This window comes from Rhinoderma darwinii, unplaced genomic scaffold (genome assembly GCF_050947455.1).
Source record: "Rhinoderma darwinii isolate aRhiDar2 unplaced genomic scaffold, aRhiDar2.hap1 Scaffold_520, whole genome shotgun sequence".
Lineage (NCBI taxonomy): Eukaryota > Metazoa > Chordata > Amphibia > Anura > Rhinodermatidae > Rhinoderma > Rhinoderma darwinii.
This window is the reverse complement of record NW_027464069.1, coordinates 256,931-280,952: the sequence shown is the minus strand read 5'-3', so window position 1 is coordinate 280,952 and position 24,022 is coordinate 256,931. Positions and strand designations below refer to the sequence as shown.

General features: G+C 46.3%; 1 protein-coding gene across 3 annotated transcripts in view; it reads right to left on the bottom strand.

Moving 5' to 3' along the window:
- Positions 1-262: 262 nt before the first annotated feature.
- The window catches only part of KCNC1 (potassium voltage-gated channel subfamily C member 1), a 192,597-nt gene continuing 168,837 nt past the window's right edge, over positions 263-24,022 (bottom strand). Inside the window, exons 3-4 of one of the 3 annotated variants that reach the window (XM_075848842.1) lie at positions 2,833-3,021; positions 263-1,070 (exon numbers count right to left, since the gene is read on the bottom strand). In XM_075848842.1, the coding sequence (XP_075704957.1) occupies positions 1,036-1,070; positions 2,833-3,021 (224 nt within the window). In that variant the 3' untranslated portion in view covers positions 263-1,035. Of the gene's footprint in view, positions 1,548-2,832; positions 3,022-24,022 lie in introns of all 3 variants that reach the window. The other 2 variants (XM_075848841.1, XM_075848840.1) reach the window with 2 other exon arrangements.

Here is a 24,022-nt window from a genome sequence, read left to right as displayed (position 1 = left end):
CTTTGGTACCAAACATGGGTGACTGTTTACACAATATAATTTGGAGGCTTCGCTTGCTTCTTACTCATGTGAAGCGTTGCAGATGACGTTCTAGCTTTGCCGTTCTTGCAGCTTTGCATCGTTAGCATTGAATCTTATATGTTTATATCCTTTCACAAAATAAAACCTGCAGCAGATAATCCATAGAAATGACATTTTTCTAAATTGTGTAACTTACCATAATTGTGACTTTCTATAACATAGTTCTCTATAGAGCAGGTAGTAAAAATGACAATACAAAATTTATTTCATGAAAGTTTGTTTTTGCATAACATTTTGCATGCATCTTTGCTCAAGGCGTATGAGTTTGCATTCAATGCACTTCTGTTCTTACTTTGACAAATGTTTCCTGATTTTATTCTACAAGTCCCAGCATTAAAGTAACACTTTTTATGTTGGAAATCCAAGTGGATTATTTAATAAGAACAATCTTTAGGAATTACCATGTGTGATTTATACCTCATATGGACCGTCACTATAGGCTAGTTGTTATCAGCTCAGATATATTCTTCATGTTCACAAGCATGCCAATGAAAACAAGAAAATAAAAAACAACTATACACAATAAAAGTGGTTGCTGTCCATATAGCGATGATGTACAGTGTGTGGACCTGGTCAATGTGACCGATGGCTGCCCGGGTGCACTTTTCGTTAGGAGGTATCAGTCTGTACAAAAATTCAAACCAGAGCAATTCAAAATGTTTACAGTTTGCTACATAACGGTTGTAAAAGAAAATCGATGCATTTTTACCTCTGGACAGAATCCTCTGCTTCTTCGCTTTATACATCATGCAATTCATGCTAAATAAATAATGAAATAAAGAGATTCCTCTAGAGTTTGAGGTCTACGTCGCTGTCGGTTAACCTCACCCTGTGGAGTTGCCTGATGCTGATATGTCTGTTCATATGCAGAAGTTCTGTCCTGGTGAGTCCAACACTGGCGCTTCTTTCCTGCCCATCGGCTCCAGCCACCATGGCTGCTGCCTGTTTGCATATTTAGCAATGACACGATGCTCTTTGCAAAAACATGCCTGTAAAGAATACAATGAAGACTTAAGACTCCCCCATGGTCTTTTAAATCAAGCCTGTGGATTACTTTTAGAAAGAGAAATTTAAAAAAGAAGAAGTACACGAGGTACATGCAGAGGCAGCCACGTTCTTCTCCAATGGAACTTTGTAATCATTTCCATGCAGCTGAATATTGCTTTGTACTTTAATAGGTGCCCATGCAGCAATTCATCCTACTTGCGCAGACTCCTGCAGGGTTCCTATGGCTCAAAGAAAATCCTGAGAAATAACGATTCTTCCTTTGTCTCCGTGTTTTCCACAGAATGATAACAGCCGGTGAGATGCAATGTTAGCGAAGAGAAAAGCATCAAACTAGCAAGACACTAAGTGGGGCATTCAGCCTTGGGGTAATATACCGGGGTCATGCAGCTTATGGACCGCTTTGCTTCATCTTTCTCTATGGTTGATATTTTCTTGTCAGTGGCACCATGGTGCGACTGCTGGAAACGGAGCATATGAAAGGAAATGATTACAAAACTTGTTAGACCATTCTCTGCTACTGATCCATGCTACAAGATGAATGGGAGAGAGAAGTGAGAGGCGATGTGCAGACACCGGAGGGCGCTCTATCCAGTAATCTTAGCTATGACTTTTTTACAACCTTCTTTTAGGAACATGAAATACAAATTACAGCAGTGGATCATAACGTTGAATGGACTAAGAATGAAGTCAACAGTGTAGCCATTTCAGGAGGATTCCCATGCACTGTTACATGCTGAGAGTTGTATCACTTGGCAACAAAATCCAGTGGAGCCAAACTATGGAGAGATTACAAGATGAGAGACCAGGGGATATGTCACCGTTCACACACTACAGTGTCAGGTCCTAGTCCTGCTTATGTAAGTGCTTTGTTTTGTGCCTCAGGGCTAACTCTTCCTTCCTCACGCATTGATGGTGTTTCCAGTATTTTGGCATGTTTAGCACTGGCTAAACATGCAGCTTTTTCTGCTGGCTTTGTACATATTGCACGCGATCTTCATTATCTGCCCAGCGAAGTTCACACCACATCATTGTTTTACTAAGAATTAGAATAATTGGCGTCTGCAGCTGCGCTCTGGTGTCTGCATTTCACAAGCAGCCTCTTCCATTGACTGCAGGATGCTGCATGCTCCCTTCCAATCCTCCTGTTGCCATAGTGATACCGCCCACGTGCTGGCAGCTACAGACATAGCATGCAGCCATTTTCATGCTCATACGCATGCAGAGGGAACAAGTCGGTAGACAATGGAATCAGACTATGACAATAATAACGATACTCTAAGCATTCGTCTGATGGGCCGTCAAGTGGTAACAGAAACATTTTGACCAAGCAGACTTTATGTTTCTAGCCGCTGCCTCTAATGTCGCATTTATCTCATTGCTGGGATTCAGTGCTCTGCAGTAATGCAGCGAGATACGTAAAGAAAGCTCCTGTGTGGAGACTACGAGGCCTCAGCAAGGCATGAACGCCTGACATGTTCTAGGAATCCTATCGTTACCTAACAAGCGTCGTGCCCTAAGTGTTGAGTATTTGTGTAACACTAACATGGAAACAGCGGTGGAATCATGTAAAGTGTCCGGACCACCCCCTGGGGCCAGGCGCACGGTGGAGAACATCTGGGTTTATGAATGCAGCATTTGACAGCTCAGCCCTACAGTGGAAGAGATAATAGAGCAGAAAGGAGAAGTGTCTATATCCCGGCTATGGGTGAATAGGAAGTTCTCTGATTAACCTCATCTACATACCCTTTCTTACTCCTCCATCAGACGGGCTTGGATATTCCTCGGGTGAAAGGAGAAAGCAGGGTCCACCTTTCTCCCGAGTGCTAGACTGGGTAAAGGACAGGCCCTCATCGGGCGTTACTGTGTGGTCTATGTGGGGACAGTCTTCATTTGCCAACGCCGCTTTGGCCACCTCTCCATTCAGTTTGGAATCTTCAAATATAATAAAGAGGCTATTGGAGATACTGTGCATTGCAGTAAAACATGATAGGATGTGGAACTCATTGTAGCATGCCAGTATATATATGTATGTATACATCACACTCTCAATTTTTTTTTAGATGCAACCAAAACTGTGAAATAAGTTTTTGATTGGATTAAAGGGGTTTTCCAGACATTTTATAATAACTGGCCTATCCTTAGGAAGGTTAATCAATATCAAATTGGTGAGAGTCCGACAGCTGGCACCCCCCACCCATTATCTTACTGAACAGTCAAGTGAATGGGACTGAGCGGCATTCCCAGGCACAGTCGCAACATATGTGTACATCACGGTGCCTGGTAAGCAGTAAAGCGGCCAAGGAGTTTAATGCCGCAGCCCGTTCAGTCAGCTGATCGGTGGGGGTGTCTGGAGTTGGACCCCCACCGATCTCATATTGATTACCTATCCTAAGAACAGGCTAATAATATAAAATGCCTTGAGAACCCCTTTAAGAACACTATGTTTTGTTGGGGATAACTTTAACTTATGGTTTTTCTCCTGATTCATGGGTTCCTGTTGAAATTATCAGGCTGGAAAAATCTGAATATTTTTTGTAATGATTCTTTAAAACATTCATCTCAGAATATGCACCTCAGAGTGTAAATTCAAGGTTTTTATTTTATTTTAATCTATATGTTGAATATTATCTTCATTCACTTACAGGCTGCACATTCCATTTATTTCAGTTTGCAGCTTATTAAAATAATTAAATTGCTGCAGCCTGGTAGATTAATAAAATAAGATTAATAAATAGATCATTTGAGTTATAGCAATAAATAGATAGATAGATAGATATGAGATAGATATGAGATAGATATGAGATAGATAGATAGATAGATAGATAGATAGATAGATAGATAGATAGATAGATAGATAGATAGATAGATAGATAGATAGATAGATAGATATGAGATAGATAGATAGATAGATAGATAGATAGATAGATAGATATGAGATAGATAGATAGATAGATAGATAGATAGATAGATAGATAGATAGATAGATAGATAGATAGATAGATAGATATGAGCTAGATAGATAGATAGATAGATAGATAGATAGATAGATAGATAGATAGATAGATAGATAGATAGATAGATAGATAGATAGATAGATAGATAGATAGATATGAGATAGATAGATATGAGATAGATAGATAGATAGATAGATAGATAGATAGATAGATAGATAGATAGATAGATAGATAGATAGATAGATAGATAGATAGATAGATAGATAGATAGATATGAGATAGATAGATAGATAGATATGAGATAGATAGATAGATAGATAGATAGATAGATAGATAGATAGATAGATAGATAGATAGATAGATAGATATGAGCTAGATAGATAGATAGATAGATAGATAGATAGATAGATAGATAGATAGATAGATAGATAGATAGATAGATAGATAGATAGATAGATAGATAGATAGATATGAGCTAGATAGATAGATAGATAGATAGATAGATAGATAGATAGATAGATAGATAGATAGATAGATAGATAGATATGAGATAGATAGATAGATAGATAGATAGATAGATAGATAGATAGATAGATAGATAGATAGATAGATAGATAGATAGATAGATAGATATGAGATAGATAGATATGAGATAGATAGATATGAGATAGATAGATAGATAGATAGATAGATAGATAGATAGATAGATAGATAGATAGATAGATAGATAGATAGATAGATAGATATGAGATAGATAGATAGATAGATAGATAGATAGATAGATAGATAGATAGATAGATAGATAGATAGATAAATAGATAGATAGATAGATAGATAGATAGATAGATAGATAGATAGATAGATAGATAGATAGATAGATAGATAGATAGATAGATATGAGATAGATATGAGATAGATAGATAGATAGATAGATAGATAGATAGATAGATAGATAGATAGATAGATAGATAGATAGATAGATAGATAGATAGGAGCTAGATAGATAGATAGATAGATAGATAGATAGATAGATAGATAGATAGATAGATAGATAGATAGATATGAGATAGATAGATAGATAGATAGATAGATAGATAGATAGATAGATAGATAGATATGAGATAGATAGATAGATAGATAGATAGATAGATATGAGATAGATAGATAGATAGATAGATAGATAGATAGATAGATAGATAGATAGATAGATAGATAGATAGATAGATAGATAGATAGATAGATAGATAGACAGACAGACAGAATGGGGTGACGAATGGAAGACTGCATTTAACACACGTGATGTAAACTATGAGTATCTAGTAATGCCCTTCGGCCTGTGTAATGCTCCCGCGGTCTTCCAGGAGTTTTTTAATGACTTTTTCCGCGACCTCCTCTATGTTTGTGTTGTAGTCTATCTTGATGATATCTTGATATTTTCTCCAGATCCTATGACGCACCAGAGATATGTCCGTCAGGTTCTGCTATGGTTAAGGGAGAATCGTCTGTACGCCAAGTTGGAGAAGTGTTTTGTTTGACAAAGATGCTCTACCATTTCTGGGCTACATCATCTCGAATCGTGGTCTCGAGATGGATCCTGAAAAGGTAAAGTCTGACGTGGAATGACCACCCCCCAAGGCTTGAGGGCCATACAGCACTTTCTGGGATTCGCTAATTTTTACGTGCAGTTTATTCCAAACTTCTACTCACTGACTTCTATCTCTAACCTCACTAAGAAGGGCATGAATGCCAAGGTATGGACTCCTGAGGCAGAGTCTGCATTCAATAGCCTGAAGAGCGCCTTCACGTCAGCCTCTATTCTCCATCATCCAGATGTCTCTTTGCAGTTCCTGTTGGAGGTGGGCGCATCCTCTGTCGGTGCTGGTGCACTCCTGTTCCAGAGAGGTCCCAAGGGCAAGTCAAGGGTATGTGGATACTTCTCTAAGCTCTTCTCTTCCGCAGAACGCAACAACTCGATTGGGGATCGGGAGTTACTGGCCATCAAATTGGCTCTGGAAGAGTGGAGACATCTACTAGAGGGCGCAGCTCATCCGAGCCTAATTTTTACAGACCACAAGAATCTGACCTACCTCCAAACGGCCGAACCCTCGTCAGGCCAGGTGGTCACTGTTCTTTACCAGGTTCCAGTTTGAGCTCCATTATCGCCCGGCCGTCAAGAATGTGAGGGCCGATGCCCTGTCCAGTTATTTTGAGTCGGAAGACACCATGGAGATTCCACAGAACATTATTGATCCGTCTTGCATTGTCTCTGTCAACCCCCTGCAAGTTGGGGACATTCCTCCAGGGAGGACTTTTATGCACCTGGCTGATCGTGGAAGAATGCCCCACTGGGGACACTCCTCTAGACTGGCAGGTCACGCGGGGACCCGTAAGACCCGGAATCTGATTGCTCGTCATTTCTGGTGGCCCACGCTGCCCAAGGACATTATGGACTTTGTTTCTTCCTGTTCAGTATGTGCAGCCAACAAGGTCGCTCACTCCAGACCTGCTGGTCTGTGCCCAATGCTCCCTGGCAGCATATAGCGATGGACTTTATTACGGATCTACCACTCTCTGCCGGATGCAGTACTGTCCGGGTGGTGGTGGATCGATTTTCGAAGATGGCCCACTTCGTTCCTCTGACCGGTCTTCCTTCTGCTCCTCAGCTGGCCAAGCTGTTTATCCAACACATCTTCCGCCTGCACGGCTTGCCGCAGCATATTGTGTCCGATCGTGGGCCTCAGTTCACCTCGAGGTTCTGGAGAGCTCTCTGCGGACTCCTCTGTGTGAAACTGGACTTTTCCTCTGCCTACCATCCTCAGTCCAATGGTCAGGTCAAGAGGATCAATCAGATCTTGGAGAACTACCTACGCCACTTCATCTCCAAGCAGCATGATGACTGGGTGCAGCTGCTTCCGTGGGCTGAGTTCTCATATAATAATCACACCAGCAAGTCCACAAGGAATACACCGTTCTTCATTGTCTACAGCCAACACCCACAAATTCCTCTCCCGGTGCCTGATACTTCCGAGGCTGACTCCGCTTGTAGAGACTTCCTGCAGATCTGGCAGCAGACTCGATCCTCCATCCTAATGGCAGTCGACCGCATGAAACGGAAGGCTGACACAAGGAGAAGAAAACTGTAATGTCCGTGGCTGCGGGCTGTCAGCTCCAACCTCCCCCTGACAGCAGCAGCCGCCGCAGCCACGAGTCGGCAAGCACTGGCCCCAGCCTCCTCCTCAGGAGACGCCAGCACTCGCATCCACTCACCTCAGCCGGATCCCATAGGGTGCGCACGCACGCTCGTGCCCGCTCTTAAAGGGGCAGCACACGCACCGGACCTCGTGGATGAACTTTGACCCGTGAGTACCCTGACTATAAGAGGGGTCCAGCCCACTAGTTCTATGCCTGAGCGTTGTTGTGTTCCCTAGTTTGTCTGTGATGGCCTCCTAGTGTGTCCCTGCTCCTGTACCTATACCTGTTTCCAGTTCCTGTTCCTAGCAATCCATAAATTCCTGGTCTAACACTGAGCTGTGCCAAAGTCGTGCCGCGCTGCATCCACGTCTGACCTGCGTCACCTCGCTTGATGTCTGCCTGCCCTGCTGCTGTCTGAGCTGCCACAAGTACCTATAGAACTATAGACATTCACCTGCTCCCTGTTGGCCAGCTGCCTTACTGCCAAGGCAGTATGGCCCAGTGGGTCCACAGACCCTTCGTGATAAGAACCTCCTCAATTTCTCCCTGGCACGAAGGTCTGGCTGTCTTGTATGAATATCCGACTAAGGTTGCTGTCATGCAAATTTGCTCCCAGGTTTCTCGGACCCTTCGAGATCCTACAGAAGATCAACCCTGTCGCCTATAAGCTTCGGCTGCCTTCAACCCTCAAAATCCCCAACTCCTTCCATGTCTCCCTCCTGAAGCTGGTGGTTCTGAACCACTATACCAAAACTCCTAGCCCTGCGGTTGCCTCCAGCAGTCCTTCAGACACCTTTGAGGTTAAGGAGATCTTGGACACCAAAAAAGTGAGAGGAAAGACTTTATATTTGGCGGATTGGAGGGGGTTTAGTCCTGAAGAGATGTCCAGGGATCCAATGGAGAACCTCAATGCTCCTACTCTTCTGAAAAAGTTTCTCTCTCGCTCTGGTCCCAGGAAGAGGGAGCGTAAGAGGGGGGATACAGTTATGTCCGTGGCTGCGGGCTATCAGCGCCACTCTCCCCATAATAGCCGCAGTCACGAGTCGGCGAGCGCTGGCCCCAGTCTCCTTCCCAGGAGACGCCAGCACTCGCTACCACTCACCTCAGCCGGATCCCGTAGGGTGCGCGCGCACGCTCGTGCCCGCTCTTAAAGGGGCAGCGTGCGCACCGGTCTTTGATGAAGCATCAGGCCGTGAGTACCCTGGACTATAAGAGGGGTCCAGCCCCCTGCTTCGATGCCTGAGCGTTGTTGTTGTTGTTTCCCTAGTTTGTCTATGCAGTGGTCTCCTAGTGTGTTCCTGCTCCTTGCATTCCGTACTATTCTGGTCGAGTACTGTGCTGAGCCAAAGTCGTGCCGTGCTGTATACCATGCCTGACCTGCTTCACCACGCCTGACGTCTACCTGCTGCCCAGTCCCAGCCGAGCCTGCCTTGATACTGTCCGAGCTGCTACAGGTACCCTATACGAACTATAGACATTGACCTGCACCCTTTTGGCCAGCTGCCATACCACCCAGTGGGTCTACAAACCCTACGTGATAGATAGATAGATAGATAGATAGATAGATAGATAGATAGATAGATAGATAGATAGATAGATAGATAGATAGATAGATAGATAGATAGATAGATAGATAGATAGATAGATAGATAGATAGATTGATATGAGATAGAGAGATGATAGATAATGAGAACGATAGCTATAGATAAATGGATTGCAGTATGTGAGCTCGCCGGCTTACAGATTGATTGGTTACAGCTCCACTACAACTTCCTTTTAGTGAATTAGGAGGAAGTTCATCTCTGCAGCACAAACAGCTGATCCTTGTAGGGAAAGGTCCTGCACATAAAGCTCTAAGAGCACTGGGAATTTTTTATTTTTCACTGGAGTTACGCTTTAAAGCAGAGCACAAGGGCTTCATTTTGCATACAAACTTATCACAATGGCAGCTGCCACTTCCACCTCTGTGGGATCCAAACGGCATACAGCTGTATACAGCTCTCATTGACCCTAACAGGATCTATATACAAGTGCAAAGCTCACTGTGTGGGGGAGCTCCGCATCGGCGACTGGACACCAAGCCTAGATGACAAAAATGCATACATTCCACCATACAGATGGCTTCTAAGAAAGATCCATTAAACGGGAGGTATAGCACTAAAACAAAGCATCGGTCCCATTAGAGATTTTCCATTTTATGTGCTTCTTCAGCAAAATCTAATATAAGAAGTCGAAATAATTGCATAACTGTGAAAGAAACGTTTTTGACATCCATGTGAAAAAGTAACTGCTCCCTCACGCTTAACAACAAGATTAAGAAACTTTTGCAGTCACTATACATTAAACCACAAGTGTGAAGAACGTAATAAAACGGCCATAAAAAGTCCTAAAGGTGTTCAGAAAAAAGAGAAGGCTTAAAGACACAGTGCAAGGTATAGGAAGCGTTTTGTTGTTTTCTTCTAAAAGTGGAGAAACTAATTCTTAAAGATTAACCACATTTTCATCAAACTTTTGATATGTCATAGAGACATTTGGATCAGTGGGAGTCGGAGTGCTGATACCCCCACAATTGGTGAAATGAAGGCACAGAAGCGCTCAGCTGAGCGCCCTGCACCTTCTCCTGTGATCAGCGCTCCCTGTCAAGCTGAAGACGGCTCACATAGCCTAATAATAAGAAATTCAGAACTGGGGGCGGCCGACCCATCCTGCCTGGTAAGGTGGAGAATCCATGGAACAGTTCATTTGCAAGCGAGCAGGCTCAGCTGTTCACATAACTCTCAAATGAATCGCTGCAGAGAACTGCGCACATGTGAGACCCACCTCCATTGATTTTCCGCCTGGATGTGGAAGTCAGGTGCGGGTCCCAGAGGTGGGACCCGGATCAATCAGACATTTATGGCATATCCTGTGGATATGCTATAAATGTCTTAGAAGAGAATACCCCTCTAAATAGACACTAACTTTTTTAACAACTTATTTTATTCTAATAGCATACCTGATTGATGAAGTTACTGCCACTAGGTGTATCCATTCCTGTAATCTGCAGTCCACCCCCTGTTGTCAAGTAAAATCCATCCCTGGTTGCAGAGCAGAATTGACGGACTGCAGATGGTGTGTGTGGGGGTTGTCTCGTCACCTCCTGCCAATGCAAGACTATGAAGAGGGGGAGCAGGGAGAGAGAGAGACACACAGACACGTTGGCTATACAAGTATACATAGAGGGGAGCAGGAGGAGGTAGCAGAAAGAGAGAGAGAGAGAGACACACACACACACACACACGCTGCCCATACTAGTCTATGGAGAGGGAAGGGGAGCAGGGAGAGAGACCCAGATATACTGATCATACAAGTCTACAGACAGGGGAGGGGGAGCAGAGACACACACACACACACACGCACGCACACACACACACAGACACACGCACTGCCCATACAAGTCCATGGAGAGGGGTGGAGGGAGCAGAGAGAGAGTGAGTCAGAGAAAGACGCGCTGACGGAAGTATAAGTATAATTTAAAAAAAGACACAGACTGACGATGCAGAAGCTTCCTGGTAAGATTTCTATGTCACCCCAGTGCTGTATTCTCAGCTACACTGCTTAGTACTGCTGTATAATGTCCTCCATATTGCTGCAGCTTTGATGTATGTGAATGATAGAGATAGGAGAGCAGGATTCTCCTCTTCTCTGTGTACAGGGTATAGAAGACATGATAGCCATTCGGCTCCGCCCAGTAATTTAAAGAAAAAGGCGAATCAGAGCCAGAGCCTGCAGAGGGAAAAACTGCTAAACAATGCACAATACAAGTCATATAATGGGCAGAAATTTTGTTATTCCTCGTGTACACACAGATGAGGGCTTATTCTGTAAAGTCAGCTAAAAAGTTTGGGGCAGTGACATTTTCCCAGGGATGATAAGTACCCTGTGTTATTTGGTTCGTGAGGATCCTTTTGTCGGTTGCCGTTTATACAAAAAAATAAAACTTCACTCTAATCTCACCGAGATGTGCTCCAGTCTGCTACATGATATTCACAATCTGGCAACCGCACATATTTACACACAAATGACAGAAAGCAAATTACATTTGTGATTTTCCTTAAGAGAACACAAAAGAAAAAGGCAGCAGGAGCGACGCGTTTCTAGTAATGGGGAGCGCGTGGCGGCTGATTCATGCTGTGTTTATTCTTAGCACTAAGTTCATGAGACGTCTGTGTGTTTGATTCCCTGCTGGATTTCACGTCTGCAGCTCTGCTTCCCTTTCTGTTAGAAGCTGCCAATGCAAAAATATCCACTGTCTGTAAAGTAACCGGCAGTTACGGCACCAGACGCTGACGGCTCAATGTAGGGGCAGCAGCTCAGACTAAGATGAACACTGACACTATCAAATACTCATCTCCTCATTCCTGTCCCATGTTTTAACACGTGCTGTACCTCAAAAATTCAATTAATTCAACTTAAAATTGTAGTAGATTGTCATAAAGGCTAAATAAGATAAGAGAGAGAAATAGATATAAGATAAATAGATAGATAAAAATATGATAGATAGATAGATAGATAGATAGATAGATAGATAAATGGATGGATGGATGGATGGATGGATGGATGGATGGATGGATGGATGGATGGATGGATGGATGGATGGATGGATGGATGGATGGATGGATGGATAGATAGATAGATAGATAGATAGATAGATAGAGCGCTGAGTTCCGGCTACTGCTCTCAAATCTGGAACCAAGGTCTCATAACACTCATCCAGAAGAGCGGGATGCGTCAGCAGAATCCTGAATAAGAGAATCCTCCTCTTCCTCACCCAGCACAATGTCCTCCACCAAAGCCAAGCTGGGTTCATGCCAAACCACCGCACCACTGACCACATCTACACCCTGCGCAGCCTCATCAAGAGCCACATCCACAATACAGAGCATGGGAAGATTTACGCCTGTTTTGTGGACTGTAAGAAGGCCTTGGACTCAGTGTGGCACCCGGGCCTATTCCTGAAACTGCTGGAGAGCGGAATAGGAGGTAAAACCTATGACGTCATCAGAAGCTCCTACACAGAGAACAGATGCAGCGTGAAGGTGAACGGGAGAAGAACGGCTGATTTCCAGCAGAGCCGAGGAGTCAGACAAGGCCGCAGCCTCAGTCCAACGCTCTTCAACATCTACATCAATGAACTGGCCACAGCTCTGGAATCCTCCTCAGCTCCAGGTCTCGCCCTCCATGACACACACCAGGTCTCGCCCTCCATGACACCCAACAGGTCTCGCCCTCCATGACACCCAGGTGACATTTCTGTTGTATGCAGATGACCTTCTGTTGCTATCACCAACCGAGAAAGGTCTCCAAGACAACCTGCAAATCCTAGAAAAATTCAGCTCCACGTGGGCACTACCCATCAATGCAAAGAAAACCAACATCATGGTGTTCCAGAGGAGAAACTCAAAATCCCCCAGGAACCCGACCCTCACCCTAAATAACGCCACACTTACAGCGACCAACAGGTACACCTACCTGGGCCTAGAAATCAACCAATCAGGAAGCTTTAAACAAGCCATAGAGATGCTCAAAGACAAGGCGTGCAGAACCTTCTATGCCATCAGAAGAAAACTCTATCACCTCAAACCACCTGTGACGGTCTGGCTTAAGATCTTTGACTCCATCATCTCCCCAATCCTTCTGTATGCCAGTGAAGTCTGGGGTCCGGACACATACCCAGACTGGTCAAGGTGGGATTCCAGCCCAACAGAAATTTTCCTCCGGGAATTCTGCAAACGCCTTCTCCAAGTCCATCAGAGTACCACAAATAGTGCCTGTCGGGCAGAACTGGGCAGATTCCCACTACACCTCACAATCCAGAAGAGGGCGCTATCATTCTGGGCCCATCTACATAACAGCAGGCAAAGTTCCTATCACCATAAAGACTTGCTACACCAAGGGGTCCCAGGTAAACCAGGCCCCGCAGAACACCTCACCCTGACCCGGCCTAAAGAAAATGTCACTCAGCGCGGCCTCACAAAAGCTGAAATCAAGAAGACAATAAACAAGAACCAAGAGGAGTATATCAGTGACCGGAGAGGAATATATCAGTGACCGGAGGAGGAATATATCAGTGACCGGAGGAGGAATATATCAGTGACCGGAGGAGGAATATATCAGTGACCGGAGGAGGAATATATCAGTGACCGGAGGAGGAATATATCAGTGACCGGAGGAGGAATATATCAGTGACCGGAGGAGGAATATATCAGTGACCGGAGGAGGAATATATCAGTGACCGGAGGAGGAATATATCAGTGACCGGAGGAGGAATATATCAGTGACCGGAGGAGGAATATATCAGTGACCGGAGGAGGAATATATCAGTGACCGGAGGAGGAATATATCAGTGACCGGAGGAGGAATATATCAGTGACCGGAGGAGGAATATATCAGAGACCGGAGGAGGAATATATCAGTGACCGGAGGAGGAATATATCAGTGACCGGAGGAGGAATATATCAGTGACTGGAGGAGGAATATATCAGTGACTGCAGGAGGAATATATCAGTGACTGGAGGAGGAATATATCAGTGACTGGAGGAGGAATATATCAGTGACTGGAGGAGGAATATATCAGTGACCGGAGGAGGAATATATCAGTGACTGGAGGAGGAATATATCAGTGACTGGAGGAGGAATATATCAGTGACTGCAGGAGGAATATATCAGTGACTGGAGGAGGAATATATCAGTGACTGGAGGAGGAATATATCAGTGACTGGAGGAGGAATATATCAGTGACTGGAGGAGGAATATATCAGTGACTGGAGGAATATATCAGTGACCGGAGGAGGAATATATCAGTGACTGGAGGAGGAATATATCAGTGACTGGAGGAGGAATATATCAGTGACTGGAGGAGGAATATATCAGTGACTGGAGGAGGAATATATCAGTGACTGGAGGAGGAATATATCAGTGACTGGAGGAGGGATATATCAGTGACTGGAGGAGGAATATATCAGTGACTGGAGGAGGAATATATCAGTGACTGGAGGAGGAATATATCAGTGTCTGGAGGAGGAATATATCGGTGACGGGAGGAGGAATATATCAGTGACGGGAGGAGGAATATATCAGTGACTGGAGGAGGAATATATCAGTGACTGCAGGAGGAATATATCAGTGACTGGAGGAGGAATATATCAGTGACTGGAGGAGGAATATATCAGTGACTGGAGGAGGAATATATCAATCAGTGACTGGAGGAGGAATATATCAGTGACTGGAGGAGGAATATATCAGTGACTGGAGGAGGGATATATCGGTGACTGGAGGAGGGATATATCGGTGACTGGAGGAGGAATATATCGGTGACTGGAGGAGGAATATATCGGTGACTGGAGGAGGAATATATCGGTGACTGGAGGAGGAATATATCGGTGACTGGAGGAGGAATATATCGGTGACTGGAGGAGGAATATATCAGTGACTGGAGGAGGAATATATCAGTGACTGGAGGAGGAATATATCAGTGGCTGGAGGACGAATATATCAGTGACTGGAGGAGGAATATATCAGTGACTGGAGGAGGAATATATCAGTGACTGGAGGAGGAATATATCAGTGACTGGAGGAGGAATATATCAGTGACTGGAGGAGGAATATATCAGTGACTGGAGGAGGAATATATCAGTGACTGGAGGAATATATCAGTGGCTGAAGGAGTATATGGATATGTTCTGAAAAATCGGAAGCAGAACGCCTCCAAACATCTGCCCATCGATTTTAATTGGGAAAGCGGCATTCTGTTCCGACGGGGCATTTTTTACACGGCCATTTTTTAAAACGGGCGCATAAAAAGACGGCCGTGAAAAAGAAGTGCATGTCACTTCTTCAGCCGTTTTTGAAGCCGTTTTTCATAGACTCTATACCAAAACATCTCTAAAAACGGCCGTCAAAACACAGTGAAAAATGCGACTTTGGATAAAAAATCAGGAGCTGTTTTCATACGTTTTTGCTAAGCGTGTGAGCATACCCGAACAGTGACTGGAGGAATATAGTGTCGGGAGAATGACCAGACATCGCCTCCAACCAGGAGGCGGCTGGAGGGGATGTCTGGTCATTCTCCCGTTGTTCCGGTGAAAAAACTCTTGGAGTAAGTGACGGCACAGCGTTATCTCGCGAGACTCGTGCTGTGACTAAAGATGGACATGAATGGAGAGAAGTGTATGATGCTGATTGGTCACTGATTGGTCAGCATCATACACTTTTCTTTACAACGCTCATTCAAAAAACGCCCAGATGGGCTTTTACAAAAAACTTGCATAAATGTTAAAATGATTAGAAGTTTGTCACTAATAAACGTTTTTTAAAATAAAACAAAATACAATACAGTAGTTATTTACAACAAAGCGCCTATCAGATTAGTTAGGCGAATGGGAAGTATGAAACTTGTGGCAGGGCCTCTCTAAACATAGATACTCAGAAGATAGATATGATTCCAGTTTACATAAATGTGATCGGATTCTGTGCACATACAAGCTGTTTTTTGGCGCTGTTTTTGACTCGGAAAACATGTCGGAAACCACGCCAAAAACGCATCCCATTAATTTCAATGGGATGTGACAGAAGCATCATTGTCATTAATGGGGGACAGACAAAGCCATTTTCACAGTTTTTTTGCCTACGGAGCCGCGGCCAAAACATGCTGTGAAAAACACAGCAAAGAGAGTGCAGGCAGGTCAAAATCTGCCTCAAAATTGCTGTAGGAATTTTGAGGCAGATTTTTCTGCCTGCAAAAAAACTCTGTGTGAACTAGGGCTAACCTTCCCAGATCCCGTTCTCTTTATATTTAGATATAATGTAAAACTAAGTCCAGAGCTTTGTAAAAATATGACATTACTTATTCTGTACTGTTCCTGAATTAAAGCCTGTATTATATTCCAGAGCGGCACTCACTATTCTGCTGGTGGAGTCACTGTGTACATACATTACATTACTTATCCTGTACTGATCCTGAGTTACATTATGTATTATACTCCAGAGCTGCACTCACTATTCTGCTGGTGGAGTCACTGTGTACATACATTACATTACTTATCCTGTACTGATCCTGAGTTATATGCTGTATTATACTCCAGAGCTGCACTCACTATTCTGCTGGTGGAGTCACTGTGTACATACATTACATTACTTATCCTGTACTGATCCTGAGTTACATCCTGTATTATACTCCAGAGCTGCACTCACTATTCTGCTGGTGGAGTCACTGTGTACATACATTACATTACTTATCCTGTACTGATCCTGAGTTACATCCTGTATTATACTCCAGAGCTGCACTCACTATTCTGCTGGTGGAGTCACTGTGCACATACATTACTTATCCTGTACTGATCCTGAGTTATATGCTGTATTATACTCCAGAGCTGCACTCACTATTCTGCTGGTGGAGTCACTGTGTACATACATTACATTACTTATCCTGTACTGATCCCGAGTTACATCCTGTATCTCTTTATTTTATATAAATTTACAAAACATAAACTGAAAAACAAATACATAACTAATTCCATATAACCAAAAAGTCACAACCCAATTCTTATAAACAAATTTTCTTATATACATCTCTGTATATGAGAAGAGAAAACTATACCAGACCCGGCCACATACACCCCACTCTTATATACTTACATCTACACTTCATCCGAAACTAAACAATAACTAGAATATATACAAACATCAAATAAACGTAATCCAAAGTACTAACAGAAAATCCCCCGACCCGCGTCAACCAAGGGCCTAAAGAAACAACATAATAATGATGATAATCAAACACCATAATAATAACAAATAAAAGAATAATAATAATAATAATAACAAATAAAATAATAATAATAACAAAAACAATCCAAAATATAATAATACTAATCCCAATTTTTTTTATTTTATCCTTTTTTTTTTTTTATATATATATATTTTTTAATCACACTATACACATCCTGACTTTCCCTAACCTTACCCTTCTTACCTAAACTCCACCACCCCAGCCAGCATCTCGCCTCATGTCCTCTCACGTCCGCATAGTCCAGATGCTGGCCCCCACCACCACACCCAACACCCCAGCCCAGCCCCCCGCCCCATGTCCTCCCATGTCCGCATAGTCCGGGGCTGGGTCAGGCAAACCTCCCCCCCCCCCCGACCCCCTCCCAACCTATCTATTAACCCCCTTAAGTCTATCCCTATTCTAACAACATTTCTACATTATAATACAATACACGTCACCAACCTGTCCAAATACCAAACCATATACAAAATACACCGTACCCGAAAGCACCAAGTTCGGTCGCTTGTAAACCTTTTTCCTGCCATTTCAATCCTAAACAAAACAAAAATCTTCCAGTGCTTACCTAGCCCATCACCAGATAGAGAGAAGGGAAAGCCCCCCCCAGCTCCCCCCCAGAGGCCAAGGTACCACGTCCACCGCTGCACCCTCCCTATCGCTTGCCCTATCTCCTTACCCTATTACTAACCCTTTCTTGACCCTATTGAAAGCTGACCCTATGCTGACCCTCACCTTTCCCTTATTCCGAGTCCTATCGCTATATTTTTTATTGGTGCCTCAGCGGAACGCAGACCCCCACCTCCAGTTGAGCACCGGTGACGACTCCCCCTCCCTCATGAAGGCAGACACATTAAGGCACCCAAAAGGAAAAGCCCCTCCAAAGACGAGAGGCTTTGGATGCTCCCAATCTGCCAACCTCCAAAGAATGCACCTTCACCAGGTCACCCATGATATTGCTAACAACCTCATCCACTAGGAGGATTTTCTTCTGGGTAGAAACTAGACATCGTGCATTCCACATAAAGTGCCTGACCACTATACTGACTAGAAACAAGGTGCAATGGTCCCTACCATCGAGGTCTCCGAACACTCCATAGGCCCACCCAGCATAGGAGAGGCTGGTTAGGCCTGGCCAACCAATGGAGGCTCCCACCCTTTTGTATACCTCTGTATTGAAAGGGCAATGAAGCAGGAAATGCTCCATGCTTTCCAGCACTCCGCCACACTCCTCCCGGGGGCAATCCCGATCATCAGAGCTTCTGCACTTTAGATTGTCCCTCACATACAGTCTCCCATGGAAGCAACGCCAAGCCAGATCCCAAAACTTCTGGGGAATCCTCGCTGAATTTAAAAGTTTTAATCCCACCCCGAGGTCACTACTTGGGCAGTCTTTGAGCGCCAGGGGCTTCTGGAAGTGGGTCATCAGGACCCTCCTGTCAAGAAATTTTCTCGACATGGTCCTGATCTCCCACACCTCCAGACCCCACCGGCGAACAATCTTCAGCGCCAGGGTGGCATAAGCCGGGAGATGTCCGTGAGGTGTACGCAGGTCTTTCACTTGCCCTCCTCTCTCCCATTCCTGGAAGAAAGGCCGAAACCACCCCCTGCAGGAGGATATCCACCAAGGAGCCCTCTCTTGCCAGAGGTTTGCCAGGTTGATCTTAACAAAGGTGTTCACTAGGAACACCACCGGGTTAACCATACCTAACCCGCCTAGTGTCCTTGGTAGGTAAGTAACCTCCCTCTTGATTAGGTTGAGCCTGTTCCCCCATAACAGCTGGAAGAACAGGCTATAGACCCGAGTCCAGAGAGGTTCTGGCAAGATGCACACACTGCCCAGGTAAAGCAACATGGGCACCAGGTAGGCCTTGGCCAAGTGAACCCTTTCCCTCAGGGTTAAGGACCAACCCTTCCATTGGTCGACCTTCTGGGCAACTAGATTCAGCCTATCCTCCCAGTTCTTCTTGGGGTAATCACCCGGGCCAAATTCGACTCCTAAGATCTTAGCAGACCCCTGAGGCTCTGGAAGGGTGTCCGGGAGATCAAAACCAGGATCTCCTCCTCCCAGCCAGAGACTTTTGCACTTATCCCGGTTGATCTTGGACCCAGATGCCAATGAGTAACGCTCCACTTCCGACATCACCCACTCTGCCTCCCCTCTCGAGGAGACAAAAATGGAGACGTCGTCTGCGTACGCAACCACCCTCTGAGTGGCCTCCGGCCCCTCCAGGCCGGCCCCGACTCCCGCCAATGGCCCACGATCGATCCTTTTAAGAAAAGGATCAATTGCGAACGCATATAGCAAAGGGCTCAAGGGACAACCCTGGCGGACACCAGACCCAACCTCAAAGGGGGTTCCAACCCAACCGTTCACCAGCGCAAAAGTCTCAGCCCCAGTGTATAAGGTCTGTAGCCAATTGACAAACCCCCCCGGTAGGCCGTACCTCAGAAGGACCGACCAGAGGTACTCGTGGTCCACCCGGTCAAAAGCCTTGGCCTGGTCCAAGGACAGGATGTACCCCTCCCACCGACCAGAATTTCCCTGCTCCACTGCCTCTCTGACACTGAGGACAGCACTAAATGTGCTGCGGCCTGGAACAGAGCAATGCTGGACCGGCGAAAGGAGCCGGGATGCAAACTTCACCAGCCGATTAAACAGCACCTTTGCGAGAACCTTTCTGTCCGTATTGAGCAGCGCTATGGGACGCCAATTCTCAATACGGGTCGAGTCTTTACCCTTCGATAAAACGATCAAGGCCGACCTCCTCATTGACATTGGCAAAGTACCCGAGGAAAGGCACTCATTAAACACCTCAGTCAAGAGGGGAACTAGGGTTCCTTTAAAAGTCTTATAAAACTCGGATGTTAAGCCATCCGGCCCTGGCGATTTTTTGAGGGCAAGCCCATCAATCGCCAATCCCACTTCCTCTTCCTTGATCGAATCTATCAAAACACCGAGAGAGGGGTCTACCCCTGGCTCAGGGATGGTTTCAGCCAGGAAAGCCGACATCTCGTCTCGGTTTGGATCTTGCTTCCCCAAGAGGTGCGAGTAGAAGGATCTGACGACCTCCAAGATCCCTGATTTGGATCTCTTCAGAGATCCTGTACTATCAATCAGTCCTGTCACAACCTTACGACTCACTGACATCTTACAGTTCCTGTAGGGGTCGGGCGAGCGGTACCTCCCGAAATCCCTCTCAAGAACTAAAGATGTGTGCCTATCATACTGACACCTCCTGAGCAAAGCTTTCACCACGGAGATCTCCTCCCCACTACCCCCGGTTGAGACCAGATGTTCGAGTTTCCTCCTCAGTTCCTGATATAGGCGGTACCTACTCATGGACCTGAGGCTCGAGAGCCTGCGGAAAAATCCTGCCACCCGGACTTTAAACAACTCCCACCACTCAGACTTAGTACCACTGAGATCCAACAAAGGTACCTGGCTCTGAAGAAAATCCTCAAAGGCCTGTCTTATCTCCGCTTCTTCCAAGAGAGTAGAATTCAGCCTCCATATACCTCTTCCCATCTGGAGGGACTCTGCAATGTTCAAAGAGAAAATAATCATACAGTGATCGGAGAACTCCACCTCAACAACGGACACTGGTGAAGAGATGGCTTCCTCCTTCAAAAAAAACCTGTCTATCCTAGACCTACAACTACCTCTACGATAGGTGAAACCCGAGTGGCCTGGGGTATGCCTGATGTGGATATCCACCAGGCGAGCATCGCTAACTATATTTTTTAATGCTACACTATCGTAGGTCAATTTTTTATCTCCGGAACCTCCTCTATCTCGGGGTCTCACGACAGTATTGAAGTCCCCTCCAAAGATAACTTGTCGACCTGAAAAAAGGAAAGGCTTAATCCTCATGAAGAGACTTTTACGGTCCCATTTGCTCTGGGGTCCGTATATATTGATTAGTCTTAATTCCTGTCCCCTCATGAGGACATCTAAGATCAAGCACCTCCCCATTTCTAACTCAATCATCCGTCGGCATGTTACCGGTGCGGTGAAAAGGACCGCCACTCCGCTATAGGGCTCAGCCGCAAGAGACCAGTAGGAGGGCCCGCGTCGCCACTCCCTCCTAGATTTAACGACGTCTGCCAAAAGTGACAGCCTGGTCTCCTGCAAAAACAAAATGTCGGCTTCAACTCGGCCAAGAAAATCAAAGGCTGCAAATCTCGCCCTATCTGACTTAATGCTGGCAACGTTAATTGATGCCAGCGTCAACGGAGTGGGTGCCGCCATCATGGATGTTTGAGTTAGACGGCTTTCTTCTTCCCACCCCCCCCTCTATCTGATGAGGACCCCCCTTCTTTGCCTCGCTTCTTGCAAACTGAGGAGTCCATATTCACCACCCTATTCCCATCTTCATCCCCAAGTACCGGGTCAACCTCCCCCTCTGGGGGCAACGGCCCCTGCAGCAGGGGAGGCTCAACGACTCTAGGGTGCCCTACCATGCCCTCCCTCTTAGTATGAGAGGCTGGAATGTCCACGAGAGCATGGTATCGATCAGTAGAGCGCACCAGGGGGGTACAGGATTTACCTTCCTGGGCCAGGGCGGGGCCAGATGTATTTGGCCCTTGGGTTTTGCCCGGTGTCCCTTTTGCTGTAGGCTGAGTCCTCTCTTCCTCTCCCACACTTTCATAGTGGGAGGACTGAGAGTCCTCAGCCCTCTGCTCCCTTTGGATCCTCCTCATCTTCCCATTCAATTCGGCCTCCCCAGGGGCATCAGATTCAGGGGGGGCATCCAGATCCGAATCAGAGGTTGTCCCAGTTTCCTGGAGCGCCCTCCAAATCCTCTCCTTCCTTCGCTTCTCCGCCCTTCTCTGGCGAGAAGGGGGACCCTTCTTTGCATTCTTCCCTTGCCCCTGTGCCCCATCGTCCCTGCCCGCACCCTCACCCACGGAGGCCTCCCTCCTTTCATCCTCCGCAGGTTTGGAACAAGCATTGACAACAGAGCGAGGACACCGACTGAACGGGTGACCTAAGTCACCACACAGGTTGCACCGAATACGGTCACACGATGCGGCTAGATGACCAATCCCCCCACAATGAGCACACTTCTGCACCTTGCAGCCTGCACTCAAATGTGAGGGGTCGCCACACCGGTGACACAACTTCGGCTGCCCCTGGTAGAAGACAAGGATCCGATCTCTTCCCAGGAAAGCAGACGATGGTATGTGGGACACCGTCTGTCCCAGACGCTTTAATTTAACCATGAACGTCCAGGCCCCTGACCAGATGCCAAACTCATCCATGTTCTTCCGTGGCATCTCTACTACCTCTCCGTACCTTCCCAACCAGGTCATGATATCAATACAAGAGAGTGACTCATTACGGGTAAGAACGGTCACTCTCTTGGGACCACTTTGGCGAGAAATTGCTTGTGCAGCAAAGTCTCGCCAGCCAGGCTCGTCCTTCATCAGCTCGTAGTTCCCCCAGAAGACCTCAAGGCCCCCTAGGTGAACAAAGCTGATGTCAAACTCGACCGAGCCATGAGGATGTATCAAGGCAAAGATGTCACTCGCCTTGAAGCCCATCCCCAGCAGCAGCTCCACCACCCTCTTTCTGGGAGGGCACGCATCATTGCCACGCCACCGGAGACGGACCACATTCCTCCTGGCTACAGCCTGCCCGGCTGTTGGGAGCGACCACTGATCTCCTCGTTGCTCTCGGAAGGCATTTAGACCATATCTGTCTATCCAGAAAGACAGGTCCTTCTGCACTCCCCCTATGGTTAGGGTTTGCTTTCCCTCTCTTAAAGCGTCCAAGAGACGTTGTTGCAAGTTACCGTCCCCGGACCTTGAGGATGAAGATGGGTAGGCCCGCTGTCCCCCCGCTGCCACACCAGCATAAGACCTGCCGGATGTCACAGCAAGAGGAGCGCCAGGCCCATTGCCCCTGGTTGATACCCCATCCCCACCACCCACCACCTCACCACCTACAGACACAGCACTCAACACCCCATTACCAGCAGACACTCCAGCAACTTTATTTGCAGACACCTGCATACCCCCAGCAGTTCCCACATCCACAGCCGCAACTTTTTTATTTAACCCACCAGGTCCCCCTGCAGTCATCCTTCTGGCCAGGCCTGGTTCTATGTTCTGTATTTTTGCTGTACATTTTGTGTGGGTAGACACTGCTTCAGTCTCCGCATCATCAGGCACCTTTGCAGGGACGCCACCAGATGTTATAAGCGGTGTCCCCGCTGTGCCCTCCGCCTCATTAACCTCCATCTTTTCTATGTGCGGAACATTTTTGGGAAAGGGGCCACCGCCGCCCCCGACGCCAGCAGCCCCCTTCTCGCCTACACCACTTTTCAGTGATGCGGACGAAGGAGCCACTGATGTCACTGGAGCCGCCTCCGGCGCCGGACCACCCCCCCCTCCCACAGAGGAGTGGCCAACAGAGCCGGAGCCCCCTCTGTGACCGCCCTTGTCCGGAACGTCTGACGGCTTTACTGCGACACCGACAGACTTCCGGCTTTCAGACACCACATCCGGTTTCTGGTTTACCCGTTCTCCAGACCGCTGACTCGCATCAGAGACCAGTTTCCCGGGCTCGCCATTAACCGGACACGGGGACACACCCCCTGGCGTCACCAGGCCACCAGTACCGCCCCCTTTGCAGGGGTTGGCGTCCGGCGCCATTTTGACCACCACGTGTTCTAATGCCGGACCCGTAACACTCTCCCCGCATTCCCGCTCCAGCCCCACTGCAGAGGCTTGAGCTGGGGGTCTTGCGGGACCTGCGCCCTGATCCTGACTTTCATCTGGCTCAGAGCACAGGAAGGATCTTGCTGTATACACCATTTTAAATGAACCTTCAGCAGATTTTTTTTCCTTTGTCTTTTTTTTCTTCTTAAATTTTTTTTTCTTTTGCTTTTCCTCCTCTGCGGGTAACTCCGCACCAAAACAAAATCCCTGGAAGGATACCGGCGACTCCACGTTACGG